This window comes from Salvia splendens, chromosome 20 (genome assembly GCF_004379255.2).
Source record: "Salvia splendens isolate huo1 chromosome 20, SspV2, whole genome shotgun sequence".
Lineage (NCBI taxonomy): Eukaryota > Viridiplantae > Streptophyta > Magnoliopsida > Lamiales > Lamiaceae > Salvia > Salvia splendens.
The window spans coordinates 21,742,811-21,758,098 of record NC_056051.1 but is presented as its reverse complement, the minus strand read 5'-3'; the positions used below and the strand labels follow the sequence as shown (position 1 = coordinate 21,758,098).

The 15,288-nt window shown below is 37.3% G+C and overlaps 2 protein-coding genes across 4 annotated transcripts; both read left to right on the top strand.

The window, feature by feature from the left end:
- The first annotated feature begins 457 nt into the window (after positions 1-457).
- LOC121781173 (formin-like protein 18) lies at positions 458-6,028 on the top strand. 3 transcript variants are annotated; one of them, XM_042178888.1, is made up of 18 exons: positions 458-608; positions 801-895; positions 1,059-1,759; positions 1,834-2,055; positions 2,125-3,266; positions 3,367-3,481; positions 3,586-3,657; positions 3,804-3,902; positions 3,971-4,012; positions 4,095-4,175; positions 4,262-4,312; positions 4,387-4,468; positions 4,545-4,639; positions 4,800-4,871; positions 4,964-5,080; positions 5,260-5,328; positions 5,398-5,464; positions 5,542-6,028. In XM_042178888.1, the coding sequence occupies exons 2-18, from the start codon at positions 823-825 to the stop codon at positions 5,727-5,729; spliced, it is 3,288 nt and encodes a 1,095-aa protein (XP_042034822.1). In that variant the 5' UTR covers positions 458-608; positions 801-822; the 3' UTR covers positions 5,730-6,028. The 3 variants fall into 3 exon arrangements, with proteins under 3 accessions (XP_042034822.1, XP_042034824.1, XP_042034821.1); XM_042178890.1 differs by having other exon boundaries at positions 458-679; XM_042178887.1 differs by having other exon boundaries at positions 458-728.
- A 7,132-nt stretch (positions 6,029-13,160) lies between these two features.
- On the top strand, positions 13,161-14,527 carry LOC121781085 (F-box only protein 13-like). The gene has a single exon (XM_042178779.1). It carries the CDS (start codon positions 13,214-13,216, stop codon positions 14,333-14,335), a length of 1,122 nt encoding a protein of 373 aa, XP_042034713.1. The 5' UTR covers positions 13,161-13,213; the 3' UTR covers positions 14,336-14,527.
- The last annotated feature ends 761 nt before the right edge of the window (positions 14,528-15,288 follow it).

Here is a 15,288-nt window from a genome sequence, read left to right as displayed (position 1 = left end):
TAAAGCGTAGCTGTTCAAAATCTTTGAAAATTAATCTAATAATGTTTCATTGGTTTGTGACAAAGAAAATAGTTTTTCTTTAGTTTTGGGTCCTTTTATTTTCAATCAAGGCATTAATTGTTGTGACATAATAAAATCAGCTTAGTTATTGTTCATGATGTTTTCAGTTAAATTAGCTGCCCAATCTCACTAAATTACTAAAAAAGGAATTTTTTGGGAAGGAAGATTCGTTAGAGCTTTAATTAGCAGTATTAAGGTTGGAAATTGGAATCAAATGATTAATCATAATCCATCAAGATTTCTTAATTTCTCGAAAGCTACATTAACTAACTGTCGTGGAAACACGTGCACGTGAGAATATTGAAAGTGATGGGAGAAAGAATGAGTATGAAAGGAACAATATAAATTAAATCATCTGTTTCCATAATTTGATCGATTGAGACAAAACAGTCAGATCCCAACATTCTCTAAATCAAACAAAAAAAATGTAATCTTGTCGAAAAATCTAACAAGAAATGAAAAGGGATGCCCTTTTTCCCCACACGCTCTCTGCTGCAGCCTTTGATTTTCCCCTCTTTCGAAATACAAGCTCTCACACACAACACAGAGTAAGTGTGAATTTGAAGAAATATATCCACATGGAAAGGGAAATGAGTGTTTCTTGCACCCTCAGCAAAATGTAGCTGGCCTCTCTTGTTTCTGATTCCACTTTCTTCAATCTTAAGGATGTAATGCATATATACTTCTGTTTCTGATTCATGTTTTCAAGATTTTGCAATCTAACAAATTTTGGGGATTAGGTTTCGTGATTGACGTTGAAAGATGGCTCTTCTCCGCAAATTTTTCTACCGGAAGCCGCCGGAAGGCCTCTTGGAGATCTCTGAAAGGGTTTATGGTATGTGATTTTGTTTTTTGGAATTTCTTGAATTTTCTTGATTTTGGATTGAGTGATTGAAAATTTGTTGATTTGGGGCAAAATATGGATGATTTCCAGCTCATTATCAGTATTAGTATGTAGTGTTGGATATGGTAATGACTGAATTGTGGTGATTTTGTAGTGTTTGATTGCTGTTTCACTACGAATGTTTTGAGCGGGGACGAGTATGAGGCGTATATAGGGCGTATCGTGGATCAGCTGCGCGAATACTTCCCCGATTCTTCGTTCATAGTGTTTAGTTTTGGGGATGGGGATTACCAGATAGAGATCAGTAGTGTTCTAGCTGATCATGGCATAACAGTGGTTGATTACCCAAGCCAGAATGCGAGCTGCCCGGTGCTCACGGTTGAGATGATCCACCACTTCCTTAGGTCGAGCGAGAGCTGGCTCTGCATCGGGCCGAGGAACGTGCTCTTGATGCATTGCCAGAGTGGCGCCTACCCTGTGCTCGCCTTCATGCTATCAGCGTTCTTGATATATAGGAAGCAGTACAGCGTGGAGAAGAAGACGTTGGATATGGTGTACAAGCAAGCCCCTCACGATGCTATGCACACGCTCTCGCCTATAGACCCGTTTCCTTCACAGTTGAGGTATCTGCAGTATGTGTCCAGGAGGCACATAGCCACCCGTTGGCCCCCCTTGGACAGGGCTCTCACATTGGACTGTGTCATTCTTCGAGCCATTCCCAATATGGACGGAAAGGGCGGTTGCCATCCTATATTTAGGTTATATGGACCGGATCCGTTGATGGCTTCTGATCCTAACACCAAGATGCTTTTCTCTATGCCAAGAAGATGCCAAGATGTGTGTTATTTTAGACAGGTATGTTGTTCAAGAATTTTTTTTCTTCATATCTTCAAATCTTAATGTGTATCTTTTTCAAACTTTGTATACAGGCAGACCATGAAATTGTTAAAATTGATCTCAATTGCCATGTACAAGGGGACGTTGTGCTCGAGTGCATAACTCTGGATGATTACCTGGAACACGAAGAGATAATGTTCCGTGTGATGTTCAATACAGCGTTTATCAGATCAAACGTACTGATGCTTACCTGTGACGAACTTGATTTAGTGTGGGATGCTAAGGATCACTTTCCCAAGGACTTCAGAGCCGAGGTAAGAGCCCATACCTGTAACCGAACAAATGCTTAACTTGTTCTAACTATGGATTATTGTCGGATTTAGGTTATTTTCTCGGACATGGACTCCACTTCTTCAATGGAGATGCTTGATTCACCGACCAACGAAGAGATAGAAGGCCTTCCCATTGAGGCATTTTCTCAAGTTCATGATATATTCAACGACCTAGACTGGGGGGACACGGAGATAGACAATGCTCTTAACATTATCCAACAAATGACTGTCTCTAGTATCCTTGAAGAGAAGGTCGATTATACTGGTTTTCCAATTGGCAGAAAAGGGAGCTGGCAGAATCTTGGCCAGATTGAGACAGATGAACACGTAGAAGATTTGAAGGTTACTTCATCTGGTGATTTTCATGCAATTGCTGAAAACGAGGCAAGTTCTCCACCGGCTGGGCTGAGTGAAGCGCTTTCTACAGCTTCTTCTAAGTCGTCCTTCGACTTGGAAAATTATACCAAGTACAGTGGACTTCATGTTTCTGTTCAGAGACCTGCTCAGTCCAAAATAATATCACCCCGATTTTCTCAGACATCGCCATCTAGTCAACCCTCGTATGCTAGTTCACCACAAGGTTTTCCTGGAGCCCTCACAAGGTACCGTGGTGCACCACTCTCAGCCGTTGGGATTACAGCTCTGCTAGAAGACCATGCTGACATGGAATCTTCTATGTCAGCAGCCACTCCGAGTTTAGTGAAATCGGGATCAGGAGCTGCTGCTGCTGCTGCTCCTCCTCCTCCTCCACCACCATTGCAGTCTAGTCCTCGTGTATCTCCTTCCCCTCCGCCACCTCCCACTCCACCTCCTACTGTAGTAACAGCCGAGCCTCCACAGTTGCCATCGGTACCTTCCCCTCCCCCTCCACCCCCACCCTCGTCTCCTAAAACAATCCCTCCTCCTCCAATGGGGGCGACCCCACCTCCACCACCTCCACCTCAAAAACAGAAGGAAGTGCCTGCTACGAGCCATAAAGGTGTTCCACCTCCACCAGCTCCATCAAAACTTGGAGCTTCTTCATCGCTGCTTTCATCTCCCACTGCTGTAAATGGTGGAAAGAAGTTTCCAAGGGGTAGTGCAAAAGCCCTGACTAAAAGGTCATCGCTCAAACCATATCACTGGTTGAAGCTAACAAGGGCTATGCAGGGCAGCCTATGGGCTGAGACACAAAAGCCCGAGGAGGCTTCACAGTATGTTACTACACCATTTATATTTTCCACCTGAGTTAGTCTCATCAGATTATGCAAGTATTTTTTTTATATTCGTGTTCACTTTATGTCATCTTTCCAGAGCTCCCGAGTTAGACTTGTGTGAAATCGAGAGTCTTTTCTCAGCTACTATTCCAAATTCAGATGGTCGGAAATTAATGCGTGGCTCAACTGTCAAATCTGAGAAAGTCCATCTGGTATGACTCCTTTTAACTTTTTGAACCGAGCATCTTCTAGAATGAAATTTGCTCTGAAGGGTGTACAAAATGAAGGTTTAAAGAAATTTCTGTAACTCCTGCAGATTGAGCTCCGTAGAGCGTATAACTGTGAAATCATGCTGACAAAAGTTAAAATTCCTGTCTCTGATTTGATGGTAGGTTAAAGTTTCAGATGTATTCATTATGTGAATGTCTTTGTTCAATCTCCCTACTTATGGTTTATCGCGATTTAAAATCATCAGCTATGCCCTCCGAAGTAGCAATCATTTGCTTCCTCTGATTGTTGTATTTTTTTCTACAGAATTCAGTCCTTGCATTAGATGTCTCAGCACTGGATGCTGATCAAGTCGAAAATCTCATAAAATTTTGTCCAACAAAGGAAGAAATAGAACTCCTCAAGGTATTTAAATCTTTTATATGTACGAGCAATAGATCAAGACACGCAGTGACTACAACTTTTTCTTACAGAACTACAAAGGTGACATGGAGAATCTTGGCAAGTGCGAGCAGGTGACTAACTTACTTCTTCTAAGTCTCATATCAAGCCAAGTTAATTACCTTGCAGCATTATCCTAATGTTCATGTATCGCAGTTTTTCATGGAGTTGATGAAAGTCCCAAGGGTTGAAGCCAAGCTAAGAGTTTTCTCGTTTAAAATTCAGTTTTCGTCCCAGGTCAGAGAATAATATACCTTACTCTATTCAGTTGATTGAGTTTCCTGGTGATTTTTTTCAATTTGCGTAACTACATTGTCGTGCAGGTATCAGATTTGAGACAAAATTTAAACATTGTGAATTCTATATCTAAAGAGGCGAGTGATTTTACTCTTTCTCCTTTCTTTTGCCTCAATAAATTACCTTATTTTGCTGAGAATTGTTTTAACAGGTCAAGAATTCTGTGAAACTTAAAAGGATCATGCAAACTATTCTTTCATTGGGTAATGCATTAAATCAGGGAACTGCGCGAGGTGGGTGTAAACGACGTTTATTTTGGAAAATTACTCACTTAGAGTCTTGAACTGAAATAATACTTCCACTCCTCAGGTTCTGCAGTTGGATTCCGCTTGGATAGCCTTCCAAAACTCGCTGAAACAAGAGCTCGAAACAACAAGCTGACACTTATTCATTATCTCTGCAAGGTAGTATCATCGTTTTCTAACACTCAAATGTTGCCTTTCATTTTTATTTTTTTTCACACAGATGAATGTTTTGTGGAGTGTTTTACATTATACTGTTAATGTTGATGAAGGTGACCTCTTCTTATACATAGTCATAATCGAATCTTGTTGCAACTTCTAGGTGATTGATGAAAAGTTGCCAGAAGTGTTAGATTTTCATAAAGACCTAGTAGATTTAGAGGCAGCAACAAAGGTATTCATACATCCTACTTAACTTCCCGTCGTTTGCTTTTGTATGACTCGGAGTTGTTAGGTGTTAACTATGTCGGATACATTCAACTGCAGATTCAACTCAAGTACTTAGCAGAGGAAATGCAAGCCATTACCAAAGGGCATGAAAAAGTTGTACAGGAGCTTACTGCTTCTCAAAACGATGGAGCTGTATCAGAGACCTTCTGCACGGTAACTCAGTCGAATATGTTCTTTTCCTAGGCTAGCTTGTGCAGACTATTCAGCTCTGTCAAGTATCAAATGAACGCATAATTGTTGCTAAGAATCTTATAAATGCATCTTCTTTATTGTTTGTCATTTTCTTGCTCAAACGGATTCCTAGTTTCTAATATTCGTGTTGAATTGTTCAGATTTTGAATAACTTTTTGGTCACTGTTGAAGCTGAAGTAAGATCTCTAGCTGCACTTTATTCCGGAGTGGTAAATTCCGAGCCATTTTAATCTGGTTCTGAACTTCTTGCATAATCTGATGAATTTGAGGTTTTCTAGGGAAGGAATGCGGATTCGTTGGCTCAATATTTTGGAGAAGATCCGGCACGTTGCCCATTCGAGCAAGGTATTCGAATCATCATGGATAGGCATATTGGTCAACACTTTTTTTCATGAAAATGAGAGCTTGAGATGGTTGTGCAGTTGTGTCAACTTTGCTCAACTTTGTGAGGATGTTTCAAAAGGCTCACGAGGAGAACTGCAAGCAACTGGAGCTCGAGAAGAAGAAGAAGGCGCAGGAGGAAGCGGAAAATCAGATGCCTAAAGCAAATGCTTCAAGCAAAGAGCTGGGAAATGAGAATGGTGTAGAAACTGCACCAAAACTTATATGAAGAAAAAACCAAAGTCATTGTTCAAGCTTAGTTGAATTTTTTTTTTATGATAGATAAGTGAGTGTGTGTGTGTGTGTTACCCCCACCTGACTACAAAAGCAAATTGATGAGACTCGAGAGCTCGGCCGATCAATGGGACCCGGGAGATGGAGTGAAGTGATCTTGACCTAATAGATTCTATGTAAATATCAAGAATCCATTTTTATTTAGTACAGTTCTGATGCAGAGAGGCTGAGAAATTTGGAATATGGAATGGTTTTTGTGTTGCTGATTTTTAATGGTCTGAAATTTGATTGAGAGTCTGAGACAGTGTGTACGTAAATATTCTAATGTTCTAATTTGCATATTCTTCAACATTGTCCAACAAATTATATGTGAAAATTATTACAGTAAGAGGATGATTTTTTACAGTTAAAAGAAGATTTGAACACCATACTTATTAAACAACACATATCTCAATCAAATTCATAAGTATCATTCATTTTTTATTATATCATGAACTTCGGGCCAAATTATTTGAAAATTTTCAAATCTATTCCAAACAAATATTTTGATATTATTGAAGATGTGATGGATCCTCTGCTGTGTTAAAAAACACAGCAGCCTCTGGTTAAAACGCACAGCAATGCTCATGAAACGCCGCCAATCTTACAAACTCAATTCTTTTTTTAATTTACTGTGGGCGGTGGGCCCATATACAGCCTTTGGTAAAATAGATATACATCTACACGTACTCCATGCTATATACTTTCCTCTTTTTCTAGTTATAATGCAAAATATTATTTTTATTCTGCATACTTCCTCTGTCCCACAAAAAATATCACACTTATGGGTTGACACGGGATTTTAGAAAGTTTTGTTTTATGTGTTAAATTAAGAGATGAGATATAATTTTTATATTAATGTGAGAGAAAAAAAATTTCAAAAATAAAAACGTGACATCTTTTGTGAGATAAACAAAAAAGGAAAGTGTGACATCTATTATGGGACGAAAGGAGTATTTCTTTTATTTAAATACTAAAATATTATGAAATCAAATATTATATATGCATATTAAAATACTTATAAATTGTAAGTATGATGGAATAAATATTTGTATATTTCATTTTTATATATTAAATACTTACTATAAATATAATGAAGTTAAATATTTGTATATTTCATTTATAAATATTTTATTCTTTCATATTTCAAATAAAATTTTTAATTTTATTTGGAGATGTTCCTATTTGATACTCTCGGTCCACAATTAGTAGACATCAATTATACAAATATTTAATTTCATTATATTTTTAGTAAGTATTTAATATATAAAAATGAAATATATGTATTCCATCATAGTTACAATTTATAAGTATTTTAATATGCATATATAATATTTGATTTCATAATATTTTAGTATTTAAATAAAAGAAATATGTAAAATAAAAATAATATTTTGCATTATAACTAGAAAAGGAGGAAAGTATATAGCATGGAGTACGTGTACATGTATATCTATTTTGCTAAAGGCTGTATATGGGCCCACCGCCCACAGTAAATTAAAAAAAGAATTTAGTTTGTAAGATTGGCTGCGTTTCATGAGCATTGCTGTGCGTTTCAACCACAGCAGCCTCTGCTGTGTTTTTTTAACACAGCAGAGGATCCATTGTCTTGAAGATTAATGCATTTCCTGAAGTTCATGAACCAATGATCTAATTCTTAGGGGCCGTTTGGTAGCTATGTTACGCCTAGATAAGAGATTAATCTGGGTTTATTTATGTGTTTGATAGTTATGTTACCAAACTTAATAGCCCGTGTTTTATATCCGGCCCGCACAAAGCCCACTGAAAATCCTAATGTTTCACTCATATTTGTAACTACCCAAAATCCTATGTTATTAATCATGGAAGCCTAAGTTAATTTTAGCAAAATACAATTTTACCCATCAAATTTTCTAACCCTAAACCAAAATATGTGTTGGTTTTACTTATGTTGTTGTACTGAAAGACGTCATTTTTCTATTAAATCATGTTATGAATTTTGTTGATGTCAATTTGTTGTTCTCACTTTATTTTTATTATATTATATTCTAATTAAAATTACGTAATACTTGAATGCAATTGCTTTTTTTAAACAAAAATATACGATTTTGTTCCATCCACAAACGCTTTTAAACTTCAAAAAATTTGAACTTACAAAATTCGGCACTTGATAAAATATTTTCATATAGAATTTGTCCAAAATAATCAATGCTTAGAGCATCTCCAGTGGGCGGATATCCCACTAGGACATCCCAAAAACACCTCCTGCCACGTCACTAGGACTTCCCATCCCACTGCAACGTCACTAGGACATCCCCTGCACAATCCGCCCTTCCCATCGCCCTTCCCACTAGGACATCCCGCAATTAAAAAAAATCATACATTAACAAATAAAACAATTAACATTTACGGAAATAAAATTTGACCGAGAATACGAACGGGAAAAATTAACAACTTCATCGGAAATAAAATTCAACGAGCCGTATATATAGAGTTTAAAAAAAAAAATTAAAAACGGGACGTCCGACCGGACGTCCGACTGGGCGCCACAATGGCGGACGTCCGCCCGCCCGTCGCGCCGACGTCCGAGGACACCCGACGTCCTCACGGGACGTCCGTATCCGACCCTAAACGCCACAATGGCGGACGTCCCGGTCGCCCGTCGCGACGTCCGACCGGACGTCCGCCATTAGAGATGCTCTTATTCATAAAATTTGACCAAAATAATCAATGCTTACAAAAATAGAATACCAAAATAAAATATTTTTTTGTAAAATAAATATACGTTTTTTGACAAGTAAGAAGTTTAGTCTGAAAATATGCTATTTTTTGCAAGGAATTTAGCTTGAAAAGATGCTAATTTTTGTAAGGAGGATAGTTTAGTAATTAACTTAAATTAATGAGGATAACTTTAGCAATCATAACTTTAATCCTTGCTTGTGACTTATTGTACCAAACACTATAATATAATAACTCACAATTGTCTTAAACTACCAAACACCCAATATATGTAAATTAACTAAGCGAAACTATGATAACTATCATAATGGTATCATGTCCAGTCGAAACATGACGTAACTACCAAACGAGCCCTTAGTATTAATGCAATGTAACTATTACTTTAATATAGATACATGTATTTCTGTAAATTCATCTACCTAATATAAGTAGGTGTTCCTTGGTACTCTTTATTCACTCAAGTATTCAACAGAAATTTGGATAGAAGTATACAGTATATAAAATGAAAAAAATCAATATAATCAAACGCAAATTCATTACATAATTTTCATTATTGAAAATGAATCCCTTGTGAACACCACACAGAAAATAAAATACAATGAGTTACCTTTCATAATTTATGTAATACTACTACAAGAACCAACCAAATTCTGACCTAATAAAGGCAGAAGAGCTAATAGGTTAGGCCCCAGTTGAAATCTGGACAGTTGCTTTAATAATAAAAGGGAATAATTAAATAATTAGACATAACAGCCAAAACCAACTTTCCCAAGTCCCCACTCTAAAATTTCACCCCACCACACGAGAAAAGAGGAGGCCGTAATTGATGGCTTTTTCCTTTTTTTATTTAATCAAATTATAATAAGAGCATCCTAAGCCCAATTTTACTATTCATGAACACAATTTCAGAGCTTTGGATTCTTGCATTTGACTTGCAACATTAACAAATGTGTGTGTGTGTGTGTACACGAGGGTTACTAAGATTCCACATGTACAATGTCAACTTTTGTGTTTTTATTTCCTTTTCGTTTTTCATTTTTTATCTTAAAATTACAGAGATGGGAATTATTAGCTTTTACTTTACAGTTTACATAGGTCAGCCATGAGCACCTTTTCCTTTGACATTTGGTTTTCCTTGATTTAGGCAAATGAAAAGAAATTGTGAAATCATTAAGGGGGTCTCATGATTTCTGTCTTTCAAATCAATGTGTGATCAAGTTTGGAAAGTTGATGTGTAGAAACAAGTTTATTAAATCAAAGAAAAAAAAAACTCATGACCAAATTTTGTACAACCAAAAACTAGTTTATTTGAAAAACAAATTAGTTTATTTATGCATTTAATTAAAATATATGGACACATGTATAGTACATGGACCGTGCATAATATTATGATCATATATTAATAATTTGTATATAATTTTTTTACTTTTTTAACCATAAAATGTAATTAATGCATACCTTAATTCAAATTAGAAAAGGAATAGAGAGATAATTCAAATATAAAAATAAAAAATTGAAAATGAGGCCAAAGACTAATAAAGTCTTTTTAACTTGTCCACTAACTATATTTATTATTTTAATATATAATTAATATATCAAAATTACTAATATAATCTTGTTTTGGTTGTACAAAATTTAGTTAAAAAAGCACTAGTAAAAGCAAGCACATAAAAATACCAAATCAAGGCCCATATCTAAAAAATCTTGGCAACCATCATTCTCAAAGTGCGAGAGAATGTTAGTTCTTTCTTCTTATTCATCTTGTGTGTGTGTGTCTGTTAATGTGGATCGACACTTGCATTAATATATTTGAGTTTTTCGATCATATTTTAAAAAATAATGTTACATACATTTTCTTTTAAAATACTCGATCATATTCTAACCGAAATGAATCACAAAATTTTCAAATGTGAAAATTTGAAAAATAAGTGATTGGGGGGAGCCTAGGCCCTCGGGGTGTGTATCCAAATAAAATGTAATATTGTAATCTGAATATTTAAAAATCATGGAAATTACAAACCCAAATAAAACCATTTAAACAATTAAAAAAGTGTAATATGTTTTGACTACAAAACCAAATATGGAGATAGTAGAATTGTAGCCATGTCTCATCATACATAGAAAATGAAGAGGCACAATTCCCTATCTAATGTATAGTCGTATGTTTTATTTGACATAAATGATAGGGTCCCATCTCCCTCTCACCTGTTACACAGTCAGAACTCAATCCCATCAGCTGACCTGTGATTACATACACTAAATTCTTTATTCTATCAAATAAATGCGTCATTATTCATACAAAAGAACTGGCTACAGATTATCTCCATTGATGATTCAATTTTTTTTAATTTGTATTCGTTGCTAGATTATGGGTACAGCCTATACTTGTTACCCTAATGAAGAGACTAAACAGATTTTAAGTTGAAATAAAAATCAAGTCCTTATTTGCTATGGAATACCATACTAGATCACATCATAAACTTGTATTCGAAAGTTGTTGGACTAAATTCAAGACCTACCACATTGTTATTGTTCATCGTAATTGAATGTTAAATTGTACGTTAATATTTTTATATTCACAGCCAATATTGAGTTGATGTGAGTATAGATTAATCGTAAGTATAGTTTAGTTGTCGTTTGGTTGTAAATCATATGCTAAAATTTCTCTTCTGAATGAAACATTATAAACTACAACTAGAAAACTAGTCTTGGTTGTGAATGAATGATCTTAGAATCATTCAACACTTTTTGCTCAACACGAAACAGGAAACCGCAATTAATACATTATAATTAAAATTTAATCACCTTAATTAAGGGTATCCACAATGAGAACCTCAAAATCAGCTCTATTTTAAGTCAACATCCATTTTACTCCGGTTATATTAGCATTTTTTATTTATGTCAGAACACCTGCAGCAAGTCCAACCTCATTTCAAATCCAACTTATTTGACTAATTCTTAGTATTATTTTTTCATGTTATTTCCTTTTATATTTCAAATTGTAAAACAGTTAAAATTGTAAAATATGAAGAAAATGACATAATTTGAAAGTACTGAAGATTACATAAATTTAAAACAAATAAAAGTACATCGATGAAATTAAATTACAACTTGGAAAGAACACATTAGAGCATCCACAACCGTGCTCTTGCCAGCGGCACGGTTGTGGGCCCGGCCCCACTTTTTCTGTTTGCTCTCTGGCAAGAGCACAACACCCACAACTGTGCTCTTCCACAAGGACGAGCACAATTCAATTTAAAATTCAATTAAACAAAAACATTTCCATAATATTAAAATTCATTAAAAACCACAATAAATAATACAAATTACAAATAAAATAAAAAAGACATAATTAAAATCCTAAAAATTAAAAATAACATAATTAAACTCCTAAAAATTAAAAAATGATAAATCAACGGGCCAATAAGAGCATGCCACGTCGACGTCTTGTGCTCTTGCCGCTGGCACGGCCGTGCTCTTAGCTAAGAGCACGTCCGTGCCAGCGGCAAGAGCGCAGCGGCGGCGGAGCGCGTCCTTGCCAGCGGCAAGGACGGACGGGCAGCATTCCACCACCGTTGGGGATGCTCTTAAAGTCCCGAATTTGTGCAAAGTAGCTAGATCAAGTCATGATGCATTGGTGATCTACCTCAGATTCTGTCTTGTCCGTAGTTTCATCGTGGACTTCAACGTCTTCATCATCAATGCCAAAGTCATCACTTTCATATCGGGATCTAAGTCGACCTGGTCCTGGGCAGAGTCAGTTGCGCTATTTGATGATGGGCATTTTCACTCTTCCCTTAGAATAATGCTATGCGGCCACATTATGGCCAGCCATAAATTAATTAAATAACAAAAAAAATTGATTTTTTAAAAATTTTTGGTTTAATACTACTTAATTTTACTTTTATATCATATTCAAATATGTTGCTCAACATGTTAGTGTTGCTCTTTCGTAGTTTTTGCTCAACTTATTACTACTGTCATTTCTTGATTGTTGCTCAACGTATACAGTAATTCGTGATATTAATGTGTTTTACGTAATGGAAATCAAAGATAAGTATCAACTCACAAGTCCATTCACACACATATAAGTTTATATCGGTAATTCTAATTTTTTATACATGTAAATGGACTAAATTAACTCTTTATGGCCGACCACATTATGGTCATTTAGCATCACTCTTTCCCTTAACATTTTTTTTTGGCATCGTTGTGGTTGGGACAACTTTCTCTTGGTACCCGTGTGCCAAAACTCTCCCCCCATAGTTGAGTTTAAGTCGAGGGTGACAACTATTGGTGCAGTTGTCGTCATCATTGAGTTTGGTTCTCTTTGGGCGGCTAAACTCATAACTCAACATGAACTTCGGGTGATCCTTCATAATGTCATTGACGTCGTAGTTCTTGAATTCTTGATATATTATTCACAGTGGAACATATTATAAAGTTTAGCAATACTCGAAATTGATTAAGGATTGAAGGAGGGGGTCTCCGTCTCTCTCACTTTTTCCCCTTGAGCACAACTCCTTTTCGGCTTTATCTTTTGTCGTAGAGCATCTTCTTCTCCATCTCTCCATCCCACCCGTGACTCATTATTAATCATTCATGTTTGTCAAAGCCAACACCTTTCACTTTACTCTTTGTCAACCCCATTTCCTCCCCCCCTATTTAACCCCCCTCGAACCTCCTTCCCCTTCACCATCACCATCACATCCCCAATTACAAATGGATGCTCTCAACTCTAGAAAGAGAAAGATGACATCCGAATTCCCACTCAACGACCTCAACCAAGACCTCCTCGAGAGAGTCCTCTCATGCCTCCCCACCTCCTCCTTCCTCCGCCTCACCTCCGTCTGCAAGCGATGGAAATCCGTCTCCCACTCCTCCTCTTTCAAACTCGCCTGCTCCCAAATCCCCTCCCGCCGCCCCTGGTTCCTCATGGTCCCCTCCTCCCCCCACCACCACAATCACCCAATCATCTTCGACTCCGCCGAGTCCAATTGGAAGAAACTCAACAAATTCTACCAAATCCCCGTCGCCGCCGCCGCCGGCCTCCTCTGCTTCCTCCGCCCCGACTCCGGCTTCACCGTCACCAACCCCGTCACCGCCTCCTCCCGCGAAATCGATCCCCCGCCCTCCACCGCTATGCTCGCCGTCGCGATGGCGGCGGAGGGCAAAATTTTCAAGCTCGTTCTACTCTCCGGCGAGCTTCCGAATCTCAGATTCAGTGAATACAGCTCCGTGACCCAGCGGTGGGGAGAAGAGGCTTCTTTAATTAGAAATGGAGTAGAAATACACACGCCATATTTCCTAACCAAATGCGGCAATGTGGTGACCACGCAGATTCAGAGGAGCGCGTCGAAGCGGTACGCGTCGCTGCTCATCGGCGGAATTCTGTATTTCCTGAGCTCCGGCGGGACGGTGGTGGCGTGCGATCTGGAGAGGAAGTCCTTCTTTGAGTATCCGCGGCTGCTGCCGGCGATGTCGGAGTACTCGATCGATCTGGTGGAGGTCGAAGGGAGGATGTGCGTGGTGCTATTGTCGGAGTTTTTGGAGACGGCGAGCCTTCGGGTGTGGGGGTGGGACGAGGGGGGGAGGTGTTGGGAGCAGAGGGCGGCGATGCCGCCTTGGATGTCTCACGGATTGTATGGGAAGAAGGCGGATGTGAACTGCGCGGGCGGCGGCGACGGGAAGGTGTTGGTGTGTGTGAATTCTGGGGAGATTTGCAGGTATGTGATGTGTGATTTGAGGGAGAATGAGTGGGAGGAGCTGCCGGAGTGCTCCGTCGACGGCGGCCGGAGGGAATTTGTGTCTGCGTTTTCATTTGAGCCTAGGATTGAAGTTTGATTGATTTTTATTTTATTTTAGGTTTTCTAGTTTTATTATTTCATTATTGGAAATCATAGGGGATTTGAGATAATGTTTTCTTGAGTTGGAACAAATATTTATTTGAGGAGTTGAATGAAAATTCAACGGCTTGTACGTTGAATACAAAGTTTTCCTTTTTTAAAAGTTCAATCAAATTTTGACAGTCCAGTATTTTGCTTCTGTTTTGGTCATTGTCGTTGTAAAGGATAATCTAAAAAACGACTTTGGAAAAGTAATGAGGACTAATATAATAAAATCTTTAAACAAACTAAAACTGATTAAATCTCATAATTCATAAACTTTCTATGGGACTTTAAACTGAGACCTTGTCAATAAAGCAACAAAAGGTTTATAATTATGAACTTAGTGGGCTTTGTTACTAACTGTCTGAATTACTTACCCAAGCTTCAGGTCCAGCCCAAGTTCATTGTCTCGGGGCAATGCATGGCCCAATTCAAATGCCTAATAAATATAAATGCTAGTAATTTAATTCTTTCCGTACAGGCCACAGAGATTACTAAATATTTTCAAAGTTGTTCATCAATAAGATATGAATTTGCGCAGCTTCTATGTGTTTTTTGTTGTGAAATTAAATTTTATATTGCTAATTGCAGTATTATCAATTGATAACGGTAAGTATAAGATAACATCTCCTCCATTTATTATCTACCCCTTTGTTCGGCAATATGTATCCACCAAATTTTACAAAATGTGAAGAAATAAAAGTGTAAAAATTTAGTAAAATATTGTACATATTATTAATTTAAGGCATAGTTGGGTGGTGGCTATAATAATTCTAGATTAGCTTATTTAATCTGCATTTTGATTATTTGGTGCATAAGTTATTTTTTTCCAAAGCCCATGATTAAGGGCTGGCCCTATGAAGCCCAAGAAAATAAACTCCAATTTTGTGAAAAAGTTTTCTGGTTTTC